Source organism: Mytilus californianus, unplaced genomic scaffold, assembly GCF_021869535.1.
Source record: "Mytilus californianus isolate M0D057914Y unplaced genomic scaffold, xbMytCali1.0.p SCAF_2, whole genome shotgun sequence".
Classification (NCBI taxonomy): domain Eukaryota; kingdom Metazoa; phylum Mollusca; class Bivalvia; order Mytilida; family Mytilidae; genus Mytilus; species Mytilus californianus.
The window spans coordinates 32,222,828-32,245,719 of record NW_026262668.1 but is presented as its reverse complement, the minus strand read 5'-3'; the positions used below and the strand labels follow the sequence as shown (position 1 = coordinate 32,245,719).

The 22,892-nt window shown below is 32.5% G+C and overlaps 2 protein-coding genes across 9 annotated transcripts in view; one reads left to right on the top strand and one right to left on the bottom strand.

Moving 5' to 3' along the window:
* Positions 1-4,574, top strand: part of LOC127729718 (bromodomain adjacent to zinc finger domain protein 2B-like) — a 68,492-nt gene extending 63,918 nt beyond the window's left edge. For all 7 annotated transcript variants that reach the window (XM_052237581.1, XM_052237584.1, XM_052237583.1 and 4 more), the window contains 4 exons: positions 93-248; positions 1,411-1,589; positions 2,135-2,278; positions 3,185-4,574. In XM_052237581.1, coding sequence (XP_052093541.1) covers positions 93-248; positions 1,411-1,589; positions 2,135-2,278; positions 3,185-3,380 — 675 coding nt within the window. In that variant the 3' untranslated portion in view covers positions 3,381-4,574. The remainder of the gene's footprint in view (positions 1-92; positions 249-1,410; positions 1,590-2,134; positions 2,279-3,184) is intronic.
* Positions 4,575-6,713: 2,139 nt separating this feature from the next.
* Positions 6,714-22,892, bottom strand: part of LOC127729705 (eukaryotic translation initiation factor 4B-like) — a 45,198-nt gene continuing 29,019 nt past the window's right edge. For both annotated transcript variants that reach the window (XM_052237560.1, XM_052237561.1), the window contains exons 12-16: positions 20,771-21,063; positions 18,181-18,286; positions 16,169-16,295; positions 14,203-14,269; positions 6,714-9,741 (exon numbers count right to left, since the gene is read on the bottom strand). In XM_052237560.1, the coding sequence (XP_052093520.1) occupies positions 9,670-9,741; positions 14,203-14,269; positions 16,169-16,295; positions 18,181-18,286; positions 20,771-21,063 (665 nt within the window). In that variant the 3' untranslated portion in view covers positions 6,714-9,669. The remainder of the gene's footprint in view (positions 9,742-14,202; positions 14,270-16,168; positions 16,296-18,180; positions 18,287-20,770; positions 21,064-22,892) is intronic.

Below are 22,892 nucleotides of genomic sequence, written 5' to 3'. Positions count from 1 at the left end.
CTTTAATTCTCAGTGAGACTTCTTGAAATAGATTTTAGATTATATATAAATAAAATTTTGTCTGAAATATTTCACTTTTATTTTGTATACAGGCCACAGGTGAACCTTGTTGTATAGTATGTGGAAGAAAGCATGGGAAGATAATTGAATGTGATCATTGTCCAAGAGCAATACATATAGACTGTTTAGATCCACCATTACCTCGGATGCCACGGAAATATGCTTGCCCTTCTTGTATTGCAAATCAGGTAAACTTTAGTTTTTTGTTTTCAAATTAAAATAACTAGCACTGTTTGGGAAATTTAAGTATGTCTGCAGGATGTTACATGTCATATTTTAGATTGATTATCATCATTATCATATTCCATTTTCAGAATATACACACCATTCTATTTTAAAGTCCTGACAAGTCGACTGAACACCCTGAATTGATATCAGTAGTGTTGTTTTCAAAATGTGATAGATATAAGAAGATGTGGTATGAGGGCCAATGAGACAACTCTCCATCCAAGTCACAATTTGTAAAAGTAAACCATTATAGGTCAAAGTACGGCCTTCAACATGGAGCCTTGGCTCACACCAAACAGCAAATTATAAAGGGCCCCAAAAATGACTAGTGTAAAACCATTCAAACAGGAAAACCAACAGTCTAATCTATATAAAAAACGAGAAACGAGAAACACTTATGAACCACATCAACAAACAACAACCACTGAACATCAGGTTCCTGGCTTGATATCTATTTCATGCTTTTTTCAAACTATATACAAAACTGTAATTTTTAAAGTAAAGAAAATACAAAAGTATGCCATTTATTTTTTTTTCGTTTTACAGAATATTCATGGGTGTCTTTAAAAAGACAAGAGGAATGTGACTAACACAAAGTCATATATAATACTAGAGTCTGGAAATTACAAAGTCCTTCTGAAGTCTGGTGTGATCTTTTACCCATAATCCTAAGTTTGTCTCCCAAAATATTTGTGATAGCCTAGATAATAGAGAAATTAGTAATTCTCAAATGTTAGAAATGTCTACAAAATTGATTTTTTATATGATTTGCTGTATATCAATACTGCTGATGCCCAGTTGTATTCCTGGTAGAGAAAAGCAGAAAATCCAACATTACAGAATATCGAAAAGAAACCATCATTAGGGGGTCACACATAAAACCCTCAGACATCAAAAAATTTGTTCTGATATTTTCCAACATGGACCCAATTGGTGAGCACATGTCTCAAAGAGAAACAAAGAAATAAAATCAAAGCATAAAAAGTTTTGTTAAGGATCATACAATGAATCCAGAAATTAAACCTATTTGGAAACCAAAACAATTTTGTTGAAGTCTATCATAGGATTCTCTCTCATGGTTCGAAATGAATAATTTTACCCAATGTTTTTAAATACTTTTAGGGAATGAAAAAGAAACAGAAAAGAAGTCCAAAGAAACGTAGAGAAAGCTTTGTCCGCAGAGAACGAAAAGATTCTGAAACTTCAACGAAAACTGTTGAAATACCAGTTGAAAAGAAACGTGGTAAAAATGTTGAAAAAATAAGGACAGCAGAGCAATCGGAGAATATGACAGCATGCAGGTTTGTTCAAATGTTAAATGAATTAACAAATATGTAAACCTCAGCTTGTGTTACAGACATTTTCAAAACCTTAATGGTGGAATAATCAATTATATTTTTATTGGTTATTCAATTCTCTTAAGATGCTCCTGTAAAACATACGAAAATTCAAATATCTTCTATAACTTTTATTTCAAGACTCTATATATATTTCACCTTAAATGGGCAATTCCCATTAATAATGACCTGTCAATAACTTAAAAAATTAGAAGTAATTAGCTTTGAATATTCCATAAAAGAGAATGGTTGCAATTTAAGACATTGATGAACTTGGTTCATTTGAAATCTTGTTTACCCTAGTATATTTCAAAGTCCCCTTAAAAAAATGAACATGCATTAACCCTTAATTGCTTGAAAATTTTGATACATTCAATTGTGCAACAAAGCAGTCATGAGCTTCCTTAATTTATACTTACCCAATTAAATTTTCTGTCTTTTCTTTATTTTTTATGGAGAGACATTCATGTCTTACAGATGTATTATTTATTTTCTTTCTTTGATTGTAGATTGGTATTAACAGAAATGGAGAAACATGAAGATGGATGGCCATTCCTAAAACCAGTCAATTTTAAGCAATTTCCAACATACAAAAAATATATAAAAAATCCAATGGATTTTACTACAATGAAAAACAAACTCAGGGATAGCTTGTAAGTTTAAATTTATTTTAATACCAATACAGGTGAGGCCACTTAGAACTTTCTGAATGATCATAAGGGCTCTGCCAATTTTTGACAAATTAATCTTCTGTACGTCTAAGATTTCTATGAAGCATATAATAAAAAGAAAATCCTTATTGATTTTGATCTGAGGGTAAGGTCCCTGCATTTTAGATCAAGGTCAAAGTTACTAAATATAGACTGAAATTAGTGCAGGGAAAGATTGTAACTCTAGAACCTTGCATGGGATTGGAAACAAATTGCAATTCTGTATTTATTTTGAGATCACTGTGTCCAAGGTCATGGTAACAGGTACTAAAATAAGACTGATATAAGTAAAGGAAAGAGTTTTTTTTTTTGATAATCATACAACGTTCAATGTTTAAAATTTAAAGTTTGGGAACTATGTTGAATGCATCTATCCCATTAAACTTTAAATAAATGATACCACAGATACAATTGAGTCTGCCTGATGTCTCACATCCATAAATGAGGGTTGGTTGAGAACAAAACTTTACAATCCCACGCCCCCCCCCCCTTTGCAAATTTAGTTGAAAGTTTATCAATGCTTCTGCCAATGTAATATTTAAAATAAATTTTTTTATATCTGAAATTACTGAACAATTTAAAATTACAGGGAGAAATAAATAAGATACATGAACAAGTTTTAATTGGTCTGATATGGTATTTATTATATTTATTTTGATGAATTGTTAAGTCCTGTTTATTATTATTATGAGGAAGCAGATGTTTTGGCAAGTCGTGAAAATTCCTCCAATATCCGAGAGCTATACAGCCCTTGCTAAGTTTCAAGGTGATATAATTTTTCAGTTCAGTAATTTTTTTTTTTTTTCATTTTTACTGAATCAACTTAAATCTGTATTGATTTTTTTACAGGTATAAAACTAGAGGTGAATTTGCATCCGATACCAGACTTGTGTTCAATAACTGTATGATTTTTAACGAAGATGAATCAGATGTCGGAAAAGCTGGTCACACAATGAGGAAATTTTTTGAACAAAGATGGAAAGATCTGTTGTTATCATCTGATTCTACAGAGCAACCCTCTGTAGGGGAAGATGAAAATTCATAGTAATAACAAATAATGCTAGGCACATTCTTTATTATGTAAATAGGTTATTTAATGTTCCATGCTAGTGTTCAATTTATTTTGTCAAATGATTGTATTTATTGTATGATGGGTATCTGGACACTGCCTTTTATTTTATAAGAATATATATATATATATATATATGAACATGCCTACCTGTGTTGTGATAAGTGTTTAATTAAAACTGTTGTCATTCTTTACAAAAGGGATGTGCCAGTACATACACTGCCTGTAGCTTAAAAAGTTTATTTGTAAACAAGAGGATATTAAAAAGTTATGAAGAATATCTTTGAATTAGAAGTTAAATCTCATTTATTTATAAAATTCATACGTCTGCTGCTGGATCCTTAACTGTCATTTGTCAAAATGTTGAAGAACAAGAGTAATTTTTATATTTACTAGAAATTTTTACGGTTTTATGTTATTTTTTAAATATCCAATTTATGGCAGATCTCAAGACTTCTTTGCCAAAGTATATACTGATCCAACATGACCTCCAGTATTGGCCACCTCGCACTAAGGCAAGTTTAATCAACATTGGATGATTAATACATGTATTACAGTATCAATCCATTGACAGGCACTTTTTAATGTATTATTGTCTGTAATATGTGACATTCTTTATAAAAGAAGATCCATTTTCTTAATAAAACAATTAGAAATTTGTCCTGTATCACATTTTATAGTTTGCATGCTAGTTTAATTTAAACAATTACTCCTGAAAATTATTTACTACATAAGATATAAATTGTTGTGCATTTAGTAAACAGTAAGCAATACTGGTCAGAATCACTAATTAAATGGCTGTCTTTTGATAAATATGTTATTTGGAAATTATAAATTATACACAAGTTAAAAAAAGGTCTGAGTGAAAGAGGTGCACATCACACTAAATCATGATAAAATTAGAATTTAACATTTTTAACACTTAGATGGATGGATCATATTATCCTTTTACTTTGCCAATCAAGACATTTTTACTTTCAGAGATTTTTTTCTGATAGTATCTACCAATTCTTTAACCTTGCCTCCTCTTTTCTAAAGAACATTAAGATCTAATGGTATGTTCTTAATATTGCTAAGTGTAGAATATTAAAGATGTATTATTTAAAAAAAATTGTGGCATTTGTGCATATTTCTTTTGTTGATTTAGGAAATAAAGAGAAATACTTTAAATGTTTTAAACATTATATATACTGAAAAGTTACTGTAGTCAACCTGGTCTTTATTCCTGGAAGAGAAGCAAATGCCTGTACTAAGTCAGGATTATGACAGTTGTTTTACAGTCATCTCCATTGGTTGATGTAGTCAAGCATTTGGTTTTGTAAGTTGTAATGGAATTCCCCCTTTTTGAATTAACCTTGGAGTTTGGTAGTTTTGTAATTGCATTGTTTACAACTGTCAAATTTTAAATAAATGACACAATTATCTACTCTACATTTAAAATGACACAATTATCTATTTTACATTTAAAATGAAACAATTTTCTATTTTACATTTAGAATGACACAATTTTCTATTTTACATTTAAAATGACACAATTTTCTATTTTACATTTAAAATGACACAATTTTCTACTTTACATTTAAATGACCATCAATGAGGAACCTTTAATCTTAAAGGAAAGATGAAAAACAAATAAATTAAAAACAGCTAATACACTTGAAATAATATTGTGAGAGTTATTGATTTAATCTTGCATTTGGATTTTTTCGTCAGGTGAGTATGTTTACATATAGCAATAATCAATATGGATTCTTTTCTTTAAATTCTTTTGTAAGGCCCTTTTTATCCACAATGAAAACACAACAGTAATCTTGTTGTCTGCCTGTCACAACTCATCTCTGCATTGTATCTTGAGTACATCAATGAAATCAATGTTTAATGATGGTATGGTTTCTCACCACTACTCCAAGGGTGTTTCAGTCAAGGTCAGAATCTCTAGCTTGATGGTCAACATCACAAGCAATAGATAAATGTTGCTGATACTTGTTTTGTTTAGAAATCATGTCTGCCTAATATCCACTTTTAGTTACATAATGTATTGTAGAAAATTGCTCATTCCCACTGGAAGGTGTGTTGCAAATAAGACTGGCCCCTGTGTCCTGAAAGCCCCAAGTTTTCACTTGGTTTAATACCACAAATCCTTGACTTACAAATTTTGTCCACTCTGCATACTAGTTCTGCTTGTTGTTTAGTGATTATACTTTGTGTATGTTTTAACTACAAGTGGATTCATTTATTCTTGTGAGTACTAATTTTTGTTGAGGAAAGATTGTATTTCATGAATACTTTATTTTGTGGTTTTGCTCACCTATCCCAAGGAAATCCATGAAGACTTTAGTATGGTTTTGTTCATTGTTGAAGGTCATATGTTGACCTAAAATTGGTTAAATACATGTCATAGGGATTCTTGTGGTTAGTTTTCTCATTGGCAATGATAACACATCTCCTTATTTTATAATGTAGAAGAACTATTACTAAGATAAAAAACTGACCGATCAAGAAAGCTTGATGTTAATCACTGAACCATGAATATGAGGTCAAAATAATAGTGGTCTAATTTGTTGCCTCTAAACTAGTATCAGTTTTTGTACATTTGATAAACCTCCTGTATATTCAGTCAAATTAGTTCCGAAAATTTTTTTTTTGAAAACTGGAACTGATCAAACCATCTCTTGTGATTACAACAGTTTAACAAACCAATATCAGAATTTTTTTTGATTGTTTCAAAATGGGTAAACCAAAATCAGTTTTAGACCAAATAATGAAAATCAAAAATCTAAATCCTAAACTGAAACTAGTTTTACTGCAACAAATTGATTTGATTTTGATTTTTGGTGTTTTAACGCCACTTTTAAGCACCGCTTTTGGGCTATTTCGTGGCGGCCAGTTTTTATTGGTGGAGGAAGCCTGAGTGCCCGGAGAAAACCACCGACCTTCGATAGGAAAACTGACAATCCTAGTCAATTAAGATTGGTGGTTGAGTGGAGCGGGGTTCGAACTCACAACCTCAATGTTGACTGGCTAGTGATTACAGTAGTAACTGCTTAGACCACTCGGCCACCGAGGCCCCTGCTGCAACAAATTGGTTCAATGGTATAATAACTTCCTGCTAGATGAACTTATCAGCTTTGTTCTAGATGAACTTATCAGCTTTGTTATCAGTATTTCTCTCTCAATAAATGAACCAGTGGGACATTACACTCGCACAACATAAGTCTGTGTGAGCTTGTTTCTATGACAGATAAGTACCGACAAATGACAATTATATGGATGAGCATTTCAGGTCACTAAAACAAACAACAAAAAACATTCTTTAAAATATTTTATTCAAATTTTCCCTAATTGCAGGAAAATTTACATTGTATGTACATTATCAGATTAAACTCTTGAATATTCATTTAATTCATAATTATAAATCAGCAAATCATCTGATACAGCTTAATAACACACATAGGGAAAATAAATTACTTATGAAACATACAATTCATTCAGGATTAATGTATCTATCAACCAGGTACCCCAAAAATATGAAGGAACATTGGCAGACTTGTATGCATAAAGAACATACTGAAAGCATTATAATGTAATTGGGCTATGTAATATATTACAAAACAAATTGAGAGAAATTTCACGCTTCTAATACTTTTAAAATGTATACCTATTGTTGTATAGATAGAGGTTTTAATTTTTCAAACTGTTTTTATAATTGAATAGTGATAGCAAATAAACATATTATGGTCTATGGGCCTTCAACATGCTTTTCCAATTACAGAAATCTGTTACTTTAATATATTATAAAAATAATTTCTTATGATGATAACACAATAAGTATGTTCTGACAAACTTGAATGGTCCTGAGAAATACAAGGATAATTTACCAAGAAATTATTTTAACGATGTCATTATAAGTTAATGTGGAATGTTTTACTGAGGGGAAAGTTCTAAGATGTCATGAAAGTAATACATGTAGATTCATCCATTCAGGTCAACATGATATTCTTTAAAAGATACACTTTCAATCATGGCCTTTCATTTAAAAATTTTCAATGAATCCAAACGATCCGTTTCAAATAAATAATATTTTACAATAAGGTATTAAAAATATTGATTGAAAATTAATTCAAGGGTTCCATTATTTGAAAAAGAGCACATTCAAAGGTTAAATTCAGCTGAGTCTTTTATTTTCACATTAAAAAGGGCTACACCAGGCACAGCTTTTTACAGCAAGTTAAAAATGTGAATATTGAAAGCAAATGTGGATATAATATTGTTATTGACCAACACATTATGATAACAAAGGACCCTTTATTGTGGTAGAGAAGTAAAAAAATGTGAAAAAGTGAAAAATGTCATTAAGGATATTTTCTGAGAATTCAATTTAAAATGCATACTCTGGGTTGTTGTCTCTTTGACACATTCCCCGTTTCCATTCCCAATTCTATATTCAAACAGACTTAAACAAGGCTTGGCTAATGAAAATCCTTTTAAATTGTCAACCCAACCTTATTCATGCCTTCTAGTGTTGACAACATGTGGAGCTAATATTCTTCAAGGCAATGAAATTTTATAGGCTCTAATCTGAATTTGTATAAAGTTGAACAGTTATGCCTCAACTGCGTGTAATTTTGATAGTATAATGCAGATATTAAAATTAAAATGGCATCACTTTAACATGTAAACTATGCAGAAGCTTCAAAGTCAATGACTTGAAGGTACAGTGTCAAAAAATCTCCTTGGAAATGAGATATGACAATGCTATAACAACTGCATACCAAATATTATTGACCTGTCACAAGTTGTTCCCCTTAAACTGACCTAATAAATCACAACTTTACCAGTTTGTTGATATTGCAGCTGTCGCCAGAAACAGAAGGACTAAGTCACATAGTTAAAAAAAGTCCCATAACTCTTCAAAGTAAGTCGTATGAAAGTGACAGTATAATATGACAAGTAACACATTATGACAAGGCAATCCTACCAAGTATGAAAGCTTTCAGGCAAACATTCTCAGAGAAGATGCATTCACAAGGTGTCATTGTGCTACAATAGTAAATAAACTGTTATCACAGAGATATGTCTCGCCTTTTTGTAATTTTGATAATGCAAATGTTGAAATCAAAATAGCAATACTTTAACATGTAAGTTATGCAAATATTCAAAGTCGATGAACCATGACTGAAGGTACATAGCTAAACAATCTCCATGGAATGAGATGTGCCAATGCTAATACAACTGCATACCAAATACCATTGACTTATTATAAATCGTTCCCTTTAAACAAACCTAAACACAAACATTAACTTGTAAACTATGTAAAAGTTTCAAAGTCAATGAACTATGATCAGGGGTGGGGCTATATAATCTCCATGGAAACGATACTTGCAAATGCCAATAAATTTGCATACCAAATATCATTGACTTAACATTAGCAGTTCATCTTAAACTGATCTAATCACAAACTAATACATGTAAACTAAGCAAAAGTTTCAAAGTAAAAAGACCATGACTGAGGGAGCAGGGCCAAATATTCTCCATGGAAATGAGATGTGCTAATACTTATACAACTGAACACCAATTAACATTGGCCTACCACTAATGGTTTCCCTTGAACTGACCTAATCACAAACTAATACATGTAAACTATGAAAAGTTTCAAAATCAATAGACCTTGACTGAGGGGGTGGGGCCAAATAATCTCCATGGTAATGAGATGTGCCAATGCTAATACAACTGCATACCAAATATCATTGACCTACCACTAGTGGTTCACCATGAACTAGACCTAATCACAAACTAATACATTGTTGACGCCGCCAACGACGTCGGAAACAGCATACCTATGTCTCGCTTTTTGACTCTGTCAAGGCGAGACAAAAACAAGGTCAAAGTCTAATAACTCCCATAAAAACTGACGAATCACAATGATAGTATATAGCAATGCCATGAGAATATGATGACAAATAAAACAAGTATGAAAGCTTTCACATGTGAACGGTTGTACTCCAACAAAATAGAATTATTCATTCTTTAACAAAGCACTTTTATGACAATTTCTGATGATAAACATGATAGTACTGAGAAAATGAAGTCAAGTACACACATATACTAGAATATAAAATGAAAATCGCTTCATTTTATCAATAAATTATAGACTTGTCATAGAATTTCATTGGTGATCTTCCAAAAGAACACAAATATAAAATGCTCATTTTATAGAGATATCTCTTATTTTCAACATTTAATATTGAATATGAAAGTTTTGTTTTCATGTGGATTCTTCACCATTGTCTTCATCTTCATCTACTAATCCAGCAAATTTGTTTTGTTGTCTAAAATCCTAAAAAAATGTAAGAATGAAAAAGTAGTAAAGACACAACACTTAATTGGATTGCAGGAATTACTGTAAACCAACTAATTTTCGCGACTTCCACGAGTAGAAAAATAACGCAAATATAAATCGTCACGAATATGTAAAACTTGAATAATTCCTTATTTAACTAAATCAAGTAAATTTGAAAATCCCTAAATTAAATCGTTGCGCAATGAGCTAGAAAGGGCTATACGTGAAATGAGGTATCCGTGAAAATAAGTTGATTTACAGTATTTATTCATTACATTGACATATTTCTGCATTCTCATTGAATACACTTCTTTATTCTTACCAGTATTATGGCTGAATAAAGGAATAGGCCCGGTAAGACCCCTTTTTGGCCCCAAAACATAGCACTTTTACAAATTTGTTAAAAGTGTAAACTATTTATTGGAAAGAAGAATACGTTTGTTACATAAATATGGGGTTATTTTTGACAATACAATGCACATACATCAGGTACTAGCATCATTAATTCATGCAAAATTACTGAAATCTTCACAATTTTAGCATTGTGATACTTTTTAGACGGTTTTTGTCTAAAATGGAAGTGGCCACACTTGTGTTCAGTCTTAATATTTAAATATATGTTGTATTTGATGATAATACATAACATATATAAAGGTTGAGACTTAATACGAATGCGGCCACATACATTTTAGACAAAAACCATCTGAAAAGTGACGCTTTATGGCCTATTTGATAGATTTTTCATATTAAAGCTTTAATTTGTGCCAGACCTTCTCCTTTGTTTGTAAACAATACACATGAATTTATTGATTGGCCAGTAGAAATGTAGAAGCAAAGCATGACAGGCCTCACTCACTGTGACTTTGAGATGAAGAAAAGCAATAAAAGCACTGTTCCTTTGCTTTTTGCTGTACATGTACTGATTTTGTGTCATGGATGAATACCTCATATTCTTTGTTTTTCTATTATAACAGATTCATGTCTAAAAACATGTGTTATCAACAAACCTTCAAAAGCACTTTGAAAAATGTTTTGACACTATCTAAATATCAGTACCCTAGAAAAATGCAATGAAAATTTTAAGGCATCTGGCACTATTACAGTGGTATTGCTAATATCTATTGGTCCAAGATGGAATATGCAAATATTCAGTAAATAGGAATATGTTGATGAATTTAATAAAACATCACACAGTGTAGCATGACATATGAAGCCTGATAACTAAATTCATTAAGCTCTTATTTGTAGTTCCTGGGGAAAATTTCGTACATGGCCATTATGTGTTAGAATATATAAGTATTCGGAAAACAGATTTGTTATCATATTCACATGCTCTGGGACATCATATTCCTTAATTCTATCCCTCCCTATTAAATCCTAAGATAAAATTGGAATGTAAGGTGTAACACTACTAAATCGGGCCCGGCCAGAATGCACATACCAGAACGTAGTACAAATGTACATATTTAACACAAAATAGTTCCTACGCATGAGTGTTACTTTCAAAATATGTAGAATATTTAGCTATTTTTGGTATCAAAAGAAAGCTGAATGACTGGTGATTTTGTAGAACACTTTTGATGTGTAAATTTGAATATTTAAAAAAACTGCACCAAATTTTAATAAAATGCTCCGCAGGGCGCAGCTTGATACGACCGCAGAGGTCGAACCCTGAACAGTTGGGGGAAGTATGGACACAACATTCAAGCTTGATACAGCTTTGGATTTGGATTGTGATTAAATATTTGACACAGCATAGGTTTCTAACACAGAATCAATGTGGTCTAAGAACTTAAAAATTTTAAATTGGACATTCACCTATTATGGTCCAATATCCAAAATCTAAATACATGGTTAGATTCAGCATATCAAAGAACCCCAAGAATTCAATTTTTGATGAAATCAAACAAAGTTTAATTTTGGACCCTTTTGACCTCAATGTGGACAAAGTTGATAACGGGGCCCAAAAATCAAAAATCTAAATACATGGTTAGATTCAGCATATCAAAGAACCCCATATATTCAATTTTTGTTGAAAATCAAACAAAGTTTAATTTTGGACCCCGATTTGGACCAACTTGAAAACTGGGCCCATAATCAAAAATCTAAATACATGTTTAGATTCAGCATATCAAAGAACCCAAAGAATTCAATTTTTGTTAAAATCAAACTAAGTTTAATTTTGGACCCTTTGGACCTTAATGTAGACCAATTTGAAAACGGAACCAAAAATTAAGAATCTAAATACACGGTTAGATTCGGCATATCAAAGAACCCCAATAATTCAATTTTTGATGAAATCAAACAAAGTTTAATTTTGGACCCTTTTGACCTCAATGTGGACAAAGTTGATAACGGGGCCCAAAAATCAAAAATCTAAATACATGGTTAGATTCAGCATATCAAAGAACCCCATATATTCAATTTTTGTTGAAATCAAACAAAGTTTAATTTTGGACCCCGATTTGGACCAACTTGAAAACTGGGCCCATAATCAAAAATCTAAATACATGTTTAGATTCAGCATATCAAAGAACCCTAAGAATTCAATTTTTGTTAAAATCAAACTAAGTTTAATTTTGGACCCTTTGGACCTTAATGTAGACCAATTTGAAAACGGAACCAAAATTTAAGAATCTAAATACACAGTTAGATTCGGCATATCAAAGAACCCCAATAATTCAATTTTTGATGAAATCAAACAAAGTTTAATTTTGGACCCTTTGGACCTCAATGTGGACCAATTTAAAAACGGGGCCCAAAATCCAAAAACTAAATACACGGTTAGATTCAGCATATTAAAGAACCCCATTGAAATTGGTCAAGAAATAAGCAATTTATAGGAAGTATCTTCTTTTGCACAATCCTGTGCTATTAAATATTTCTTGCTATTGCGCAATACTGTACAATTGACAATTTCTTGCTATTGCGCAATATTGTGCTATTGGATATTTCTTGCTATTGCGCAATACTGTGCAATTGAAGATTTCTTGCTATTGCGCAATACTGTGCAATTGAAGATTTCTTGCTATTGTGCAATACTGTGCAATTGAAAATTTCTTGCTATTGCACAATACTTATTATATAATAATTTACACATCCTGTTTGGTGTGTATCTCCTACCATATCATTATTATTTGATTTTAAATATAAATCAGAAATAACCAACTTAAAATGGAAAATTTTAAAAGAAACAAAAAAGGAAAAAAAGAAAAAAAGGAAAAAAAAATAAATCCCCCCCCAAAATTTTTTGAACCCCCATTATGATTCATCACCCCCAAACTCAATCCCAGCCTTCCCTTTGTGGTATGGTACCTTGCAGTACAATTTCAGAGAGATCCATACACTTGAACACAAGTTATTGTCTGGAAACTAGAAAAAAATGTGTTTTTTGGCCCCTTTTTGGCCCCAAATTCCTAAACGTTTAGGGCAATTACCCCCAAACTCAAACCCAGCTTTCCCTTTGTGATATGGAACCTTGTAGTACAATTTCAGAAAGATCCATACACTTACACACAAGTTATTGTCATGAAACTAGAAAAATGCTTGTTTTTTGCCCCTTTTTTGGCCCCTAATTCCTAAAATTTGGAGGCAATTACCCCCAAAATCAATCCCAGCATTCCTTTAGTGATATGGAACCTTGTGGTACAATGTCAGAGAGATCCATACACTAACACACAAGTTATGTCTGGAAGTTACAAAAATGCTTATTTTTTGGCCCCTAATTCCTTTACTGTTATTACCATAACCCCCAAAATCAATCCCAACCTTCCTTTTGTGGTATTGAACCTTGTGGTAAAATTTCATAAAGATCCATTCACTTAAACTAAAGTTAGAGTGCGAAAACCAAGTGTCTTCGGACGACGCCGACGACGAAGCCGGACATCGACGACGACGACGCCAACGTTATACCAATATACGACCACAAAAATTTTTTTGCGGTCGTATAAAAAGAGGGTACATTTTGCCTGTTTGTCAGATCTGAAGTACCTGTTTTGGTACATCTGCAGTTCCGGGAACCAGTTCTTTCTTATATACTATTAAAGGTATGTTGATTTTTTCAGTACAAGACACCATAAAGTGTTGCTTTGACATGCAATGTCACTTTATTTGAACTTAAAATAAAAGAGCTGTGCCTGCTTGAAATTGAGGAATTTAACATAGAAAGCAATGGGGCCATGAATTAGTGGTGTACTTCCATAACAGCCTATTCTTATCAGTATTATGGCCAAAAAAATTTGTTTGTATACATAACACATGAATTTATCGATGGAAAATTTCCAACAAATCTATGAGATTTTTGTATATGATCATGCATTCCCCTTTGATCCAGTGATTGTCTTAATCTAAATAAAAGAAGCTTAAATTGCCAAAATCAACATTTTACAGTATTAAAATAAATTGACCTCAATAATGGTACTGCTATTTTCAATAAAATAGGCTATAAAATACACCGACCTTCTGCACTTGTGGTTCATATTTTGGCATTTCATCAATAGACTGGGGTAGTTTCTTCTCATGATGTCTATAAAAAGATAAAATAAATCAAGTTTCAGTTACAATTAATTATTAGTCCCCTACCAACGTACGTCTGTCCATCTGTCAGTCCGGCAAATCAGTTTTCCACACTTTTTTTCTTCGTGCTTGAAGATATCGATATGATATTAGGTGTATTGTTTAATCATGACAAGTTACAGATCAAGTTCGAATTTTGTTCCGGTCTGATGATTTTGTGCAGAGTTATGGTCCTTGGGACTTCAAAAATTCACTTAATCAGTTTTCCACACTTTTTTTCGTCATGCTTGAAGATATTGACTTGATATTTGTTATATAGTTTACACCATGACAAGTTACAGACCAAGTTCGAATTTTGTTCCGGTCTGATGATTTATGCAGTTATGGTCCTTGGACTTTAAAAATGCACTCAAATAATCAGTTTTCCACACTTTTTTTCATCATGCTTGAAGATATTGATTTGATAATTGGTATATAGTTTTATCATGACAAGTTACAGATCAAGTTCAAATTTTTTACCGGTCTGATGATTTTGTGCAGAGTTATAGTTCTTGGACTTAGAAAATTCACTCAAATAATCAGTTTTCCACACTTTTTTGTCATGCTTGAATATAATGACTTGATATTTGTTATATAGTTTATACCATGACAAGTTATAGATCAAGTTAGCATTTTGTTCCTGTACAATGAATTTTTAATCGGTAGGGGACTATGTATTGCCATGCAATACTCTCAGAATGCTCGTGAATGCTTTGTCATATGAATAAAAGAACAGAGTTCCAATGTCCCCCGTGTTGCACATATTTCATCTATCCAAGGTACAAGGACATATAACTAAAAAAAAGCAAATATTTTTTGTTCTTTTAAACTTTTTTATTAATATCTTAGAGATATGAAGGCTGCAGAGCAAATGCATTGCGATTTCCATTTTAATTAATATTTCCAAGTGGCATATCTCGTTAAAAATACTTGATCAGCGCTTATTTTCGAAAGTGACAAAGACATTGCTGATATAAACCTATGACAAGTTTCATAAAATTCTGGCAATAATTGTACACATGATTTTTATTTCCATTGTGAAAACTTCATGTGCAGCTAAAAAACAACAATATAATTTATGAGAAGATTTATTATAACTTTTGACATTCTCAGAAATATAAAGTTGTTTCTTGGGTGCCCACAAACTTTTCCAATCTATTAAATACTTAAAAAGTTGATGATAATCAAGGAATCTCAAGAAACTTTACAAAATTTGTTATGGTTTGTTGCCATGGTATCTCGTTAAATGTGGAATTTTGATTTTATTTTCTGAACACCTTGTACTTTAGTCTAGTCAGGACAAATTTGTGAATATGAATGATAATTTTTTTCAGTTTGCTCTAGTATTTGGGCCAAATAAGGGCCTTATTGCCCCATCTCAGTTCAAATCATAGAGTAAAAATAAAACTCTGGCAGCTTTGATTTTAATGATTTTTTTTTTATCAATAAAATGACTTCCATACATTTTATATGAAAAATATGGTGCATACATCATGTATTTTCAGAGGAAAAGAGGAAAATGTTGTTTTTTTTAGGTTCAATCACTCTTTCAAAAATCATTCAAATAAAGATCCAAGATAATTGGCCTTTAAGTTTCAGAAAAGAAATGGCAAGAAACTGATCATACTAAAAACGTCTGTAAGTTTTTCATCCATATACTTTCAGAGAAGTTGAAAATATAATTTTTACTAGGATTAATGATTCTTTTAATCATCATTCCAGTGAATAAATAGGCACCAGGATGGCTACACTATGAACTAGAAGTGGTACAAACTTACAAACCACAACACCAAGCTAAGGTAACTTATTATTTCAATAAATAATGAAGCAAACTTTTTAGGCTAAAGCATTGAACAGTCTGATCTTTTACCTTGGTTTACTTTCTTGTCCTCTGCCTTTTTCAGGAAATCCTCTATGACCTCTACCCTGACCCTTCAAATCTGAACGTTCACCTCTTCCAGAAGGTTTCCCCAAAGGACTGCTACTAACGGGTGCATCTGATAAGAAATACATTAGAAAAATTAAATTACAAACTGCACTTTTAAGTAATGCTGTTAATGTTTGAAAAATCAGGTACCAAATACATTATATATAAATTATAAGAAACTAACACTAAATATTTTTTGAAGAAACTTTCTAAGGTGACTCAATTGCCCACCTGGCTTCTACATACATGTATCTCTCACTAAAAAAAGATCATGGTTGTTACACCCTAGCAAATGTCCCCTAAAATTAACTTGTGTGTCATTGTGGTATGATAGTCAAAATATGGTTTAAGTCCCATAACTCCCCTAAAAACAGTAAAATCAAAAAGAGCGTATAATATGGTCAACTACACATGATAGCAAACAATCCTGCAAAGTATGAGAGCTTTCTGTCAAATGGTATCAGGAGTTGCGTTCACAAGGTGACACTATTATAGTCCGTTTGACTTCTATAAATCTTCAGAAAATAATTCTTAAAAATTCATTTTTGCAAACTAAACATTTTTTTCTTGATGTATGTTAATGTATGATATATACGAACTCTGACTATGAATATCATAATTTTTGGGCCAATAATCAAAAAAGTTACCCATAAGGTCTCTATGTTACTTCTATTTTTTTTCTATATAAAATACTTGATGGAGTAAGTATGAATAGTGTAACAGCCTTCCATTCAAAACAAAAACATTAGACATGTGTTTTAAACCTGTTTCATTGTACCATGTGACTTAACTCATTTAAATATCAAAGGACATTATACACGTCATGAAAAATGACTATCATCTAAGTATTTTTATAACTGGTTTTATATGATTTTATAAATGAACTTGTATGTATCTACAAAGATGTTATTTGTGGGAAAAAATATCATAATCAGATGTTTTATTTTGTTTTTATTCCTTACCAAATCTTAATTTTTGTTACCTTAATTTGATTATATATTTATATATATCTTATAAAAGAATATAAGCAAGCTTTTCATGCTTAAAGCATGATCACAGTATTAACAAAATGGAGAGCCTCTAAAAAGTTTCACCAATAAGTATTTACAGAATACATTTAATATTTACTTTTTTCTTGAAAAAGCACAGCTTATGACTTTCAAAATATGAAAATAAAATTAGATAAAATATAACCATAAAGACCTTTACTGATGAAAAGGGGAACTTTTTAATAAAATTTCTAAACTGAATTTTGCATAAAACTACTTTGTAGTTTTTAAAAATGTTATACTAGTAATGTCCAGTGGAAAATATTACTAAAGTTACTCATAGAAATTGAACAATGAAAAATACAAAATCATGTATACAATAAGTTCAGTAATCACATGACATAAAACTTAAATGAAGTCCAAGTTTTTTTGCTGGTCAGCGTTATTTAAATGAGAAAAGTCACATGGTATAATGAAACAGGTTTAAAGCACATGTCTTATGTTTTTGTTTTGAATGGAAAGCTGTTACACTATTCATACTTACTCCATCAAGTATTTTATATAAAAAAAATAGAAGTAACATAGAGACCTAATGGGTAACTTTTTTGATTATTGGCCTAAAATTATGATATTCATAGTCAGAGTTCGTATATATCATACATTAACATACATCAAGAAAAAAATGTTTATTTGTAAAAATGAAGTATATAGTATGGGTTTTTCTTTTTGTTGAAGGCCGTACGGTGGTTTATAACTGCTTACAGTCACTTCATTGAAACTCTGGTGGATAGTTGTCTCATTGGCAATCATACCACATCTCCTTATTCTTATATTTACAGGACTTCAAATGTTTTGTTTATTCAAATTGTGGATTTTCTTATAGCAAATGACTTTTAAGTTTACATGTTTTTCGTATAATCAATTTAACTGTTTCAGTATTCTGTTGATGTAAATGCTATGACTAACCTGATTCTTTATTGTATTGCCGTCTTGTCCAGGGATTTTCCTTAGGTGGAGGTGCTGCCTTATTTTCAGGAGACTGTGATGTTGAGGATGATGAAGATGAAGAACTCTGGAAGAATAACATCTCTTGTACAGATGAAATCAACTTATACTCAGTATGCATTGTTACTAAAGTTTTAATGTGTACACATAAAAAAGTTAGAATTTAAACTCTGTTTTGGATAATGATAAACATGAAAATCTTTCCCTTGGAACTGAAGAGTTTTTGTTCTATTTTCTGTGATCTGTGAAAGAACAAGAATTTCTAACCAATGTATTACACACAGTACACCCACAAATCATGACCAAAAGACAGCAAGTATCCAAAGCAAAATTTTGAAAATATTTTTTTCATTTTTCTGTATTTTACTGATAAAAGGACTTAGTTAATATGTAGAAACAGTCTTATTTGTTAGACATCAATTACTTGGTCAAACCTACATAGAATTTTATGAAACTTTGACAGAAAAGAGAGGTGGAAGATATCAAAGGGAATTCAAACTCGTAAGTTGATGACAAACTGACAACGTCATGGCAAACAAAATACAGAGGAATTCAAACCCAACCAAAAAACCATGGTGATCTTAGGTGCTTCAGGAGCTTTGTAGGATTGATGGATAATTAAAGGGGCATTAGTTACAATTTAGACAAAAAATTAAAAAATGATTGTTTTTGTTTCAAGTATTAACACATGATTAATAAAAGCCGAATTTTGAAAAATATTTCTTAACAAGAAATGATTGTAACAGGATGCTGTTACGAAGTCTCCCAAACGAAGCTCCCATAATTCGTAATTCCCAGGGTCGTCTGACATTGGGCAAAGTACAGTGAAAATTGGTTTGGTAAAGTTATATGCATTAGTGATGCCTGGGGACTAACCCTGTATATCATTCAAATCATCTTGGCATGACAAACCAGAATATATATGGTTTAGGGGTGGGGATCTCGACCACTTACAAGATACTAGAACATTGGGGGTGGGGGGAACCCCTGGGGACTGACCCTATACATCATTCAAATGTCAGAGACATGACGAACAGGAATATATATGGTTTAGGGGTGGGGATCTCGACCATTTACAAGATATTAGACACTGGGGGTGGGGGGAACCCCAGGGGACTGACCCTATACGTCATTCAAATGTTCGAGACATGACGAACAGGAATAGATTAGGTTTAGGGGTGGGGATCTCAACCAATTACAAGATATAAAAACTTTCTCAAGTGGCAGGGGTGGGGGATGACCCCTGGGGAATAACCCTGTATATCATTTAAACCATCTTTGCATGACAAACCAGAATATATATGGTTTAGGGGTGGGGATCTTGACCACTTACAAGATATTAGAACTTTCTCAAATGGCAGGGGGTGGGAGATGACCCCTGGGGACTAACGCTGTATATCATTCAAACCATCTTTGCATGACAAACCATAATATATATGGTTTAGGGGTGGGGATCTTGACCACTTACAAGATATTAGAACTTTCTTAAATGGCAGGGGTGGGGGTGACCCCTGGGGACTAACCCTGTATTTCATTTGATTTGCTATATAATGACAAACCAGAATATATATGGTTTAGGGGTGGGGATCTCAACCATTTACAAGATATTAGAACTTTCTCAAATGGCAGGGGGTCAGGATGACCCCTGGGGACTAACCCTGTATATCATTCAAACCATCTTAGCATGACAAACCAGAATATATATGGTTTAGGGGTGGGGATCTTGACCACTTACAAGATATAAGAACTTTCTTAAATGGCAGGGGGTGGGGGAGACATGACGAACAGGAATAGATTAGGTTTAGGGGTGGGGATCTCAACCAATTACAAGATATTAAAACTTTCTCAAGTGGCAGGGGTGGGGGATGACCCCTGGGGAATAACCCTGTATATCATTCAAACCATCTTTGCATGACAAACCAGAATATATATGGTTTAGAGTGGGGATCTTGACCACTTACAAGATATTAGAACTTTCTCAAATGGCAGGGGCAGGGGGTGGGAGATGACCCCTGGGGACTAACCCTGTATATCATTCAAACCATCTTTGCATGACAAACCATAATATATATGGTTTAGGGGTGGGGATCTTGACCACTTACAAGATATTAGAACTTTCTTAAATGGCAGGGGTTGGGGGTGACCCCTGGGGACTAACCCTGTATAACATTCAAACCATCTTTGCATGACAAACCAGAATATATATGGTTTAGGGGTGGGGATCTCGACCACTTACCAGATATTAGAACTATCTCAAATGACAGGGGTGGGGGTGACCCCTGGGGACTAACCCTGTATTTCATTTGATTTGCTTTATAATGACAAACCAGAATATATATGGTTTAGGGGTGGGGATCTCAACCATTTACAAGATATTAGAACTTTCTCAAATGGCAGGGGGTCAGGATGACCCCTGGGGACTAACCCTGTATATCATTCAAACCATCTTAGCATGACAAACCAGAATATATATGGTTTAGGGGTGGGGATCTCGACCATTTACAATTGTGTATTTATGAGTAACAAATTACTAGTATACATCTATACTTACAGGTGCATCTGCTATAGACCGTGTTTCTGACTTGATGTGAGTATGGGACTCCATTGGTGATTTCACTGACACAACTGCAGTTTTTACTACTGTTTCTTTTCTCTTCTCCCAGACATTAACTGATGGGGGAGGGGCTGGCACTAATTTTGAGGCAAGCTCATCTCTATGAGCTGGAGAGACCGGACTACGAGGTTCTTCTTTTGTTTCCTCTCCACCAGAAAATACTTCTTGTGAATGATTAGAATTATCACTGTCACGTCTCGATTTACCAGGAGAGGTAACAGGAGGAGGTCCTTTAATAACAATAATACAATTTTCATAGTATTTCATCATAAAAAGTTTTGTTAAATTGAAACTTTGCCATAAAACAAGTTCTTAAAGGGGCATTAGCTGTCAAATTCATGTTCACTGATTTGACTCAGAATTCTCATATTTGATTAATAACATACTAAAACCTATATCCAAATTACAAAAAGTCTAAAATAAACAATTAACAATATATGGACTTGATAATATGTATCAACATTTCGTGTGTATTTTTGTCTAGATGTCATCTAATTAACGATCGAGATGACCTCTGAAGACTGTTGACAGTCATATAACCCGATATACACATAAATATAAATTTAAGCTGATAGTGACCACGTGCAATTGGATTTTTCTTAATCTGTTTGATTTCATATTGTAGGGTTAAAAGGTATGTTTATCATCGTTGTTGCCTGTATAAGAATGATTTTTTATGTGAATGGAATCAGTCAACCAAATGGTTCATCCTTGTCTCATTTTCAATGATGACATTCTTTTCTTTTAAATACCTGAATGCATGCGTAACCCATCTCCAGCTAAGGGGTTAAATTGAAGGTCACATGAATACGGATTCAATGAGGTCGAATTATTCACTTGCAAGTGAATAATTCATCAGTGATGTTTCTTAGCTTATTTTGACAAAATCGAACCAAATTGGCTGCTAAAAGCGAATTATTATTTCACTATTTCACTTTCATTAATGGTTGAACCAAAAAAATTATATTTTGATTTCTTTCATATCTCGTAGCTAATGCCCCTTTAAACAAAATAGCTTTATACACAAACCTAAAATATTTGGTTTCAGATAAAACAAGAGTGCACACACTGAAATGTCTCACCTGCTTTACTTATCATAATTGAACTTATATAGTCTGTAATAAAATGCTCCACAGGGCACAGCTTGATACGACCGCAGAGGTCGAACCCTGAACAGTTGGGGCAAGTATGGACACAACATTCAAGCTTGATACAGCTTTGCATTTGGATTGTGATTAAATATTTGACACAGCATAGGTTTCTGACACAGAATGAATGTGGTCTAAGAACTTAAAAATTTTAAATTGGACATTCACCTATTATGGTCCAATATCCAAAATCTAAATACATGGTTAGATTCAGCATATCAAAGAACCCCAAGAATTCATTTTTTGATGAAATCAAACAAAGTTTAATTTTGGACCCTTTTGACCTCAATGTGGACAAAGTTGATAACGGGGCCCAAAAATCAAAAATCTAAATACATGGTTAGATTCAGCATATCAAAGAACCCCATATATTCAATTTTTGTTGAAATCAAACAAAGTTTAATTTTGGACCCCGATTTGGACCAACTTGAAAACTGGGCCCATAATCAAAAATCTAAATACATGTTTAGATTCAGCATATCAAAGAACCCTAAGAATTCAATTTTTGTTAAAATCAAACAAAGTTTAATTTTGGACCCTTTGGACCTTAATGTAGACCAATTTGAAAACGGAACCAAAAATTAAAAATCTAAATACACGGTTAGATTCGGCATATCAAAGAACCCCAATAATTCAATTTTTGATGAAATCAAACAAATTTTAATTTCGGACCCTTTGGACCTCAATGTGGACCAATTTAAAAACGGGGCCCAAAATCCAAAAACTAAATACACGGTTAGATTCAGCATATTAAAGAACTCCAAGAATTCAAGAATAAAACCCCATTGAAATTGGTCAAGAATTAAGCAATTTATAGGAAGTATCTTCTTTTGCACAATACTGTGCAATTAAATATTTCTTGCTATTGCGCAATATTGTGCTATTGGATATTTCTTGCTATTGCGCAATAC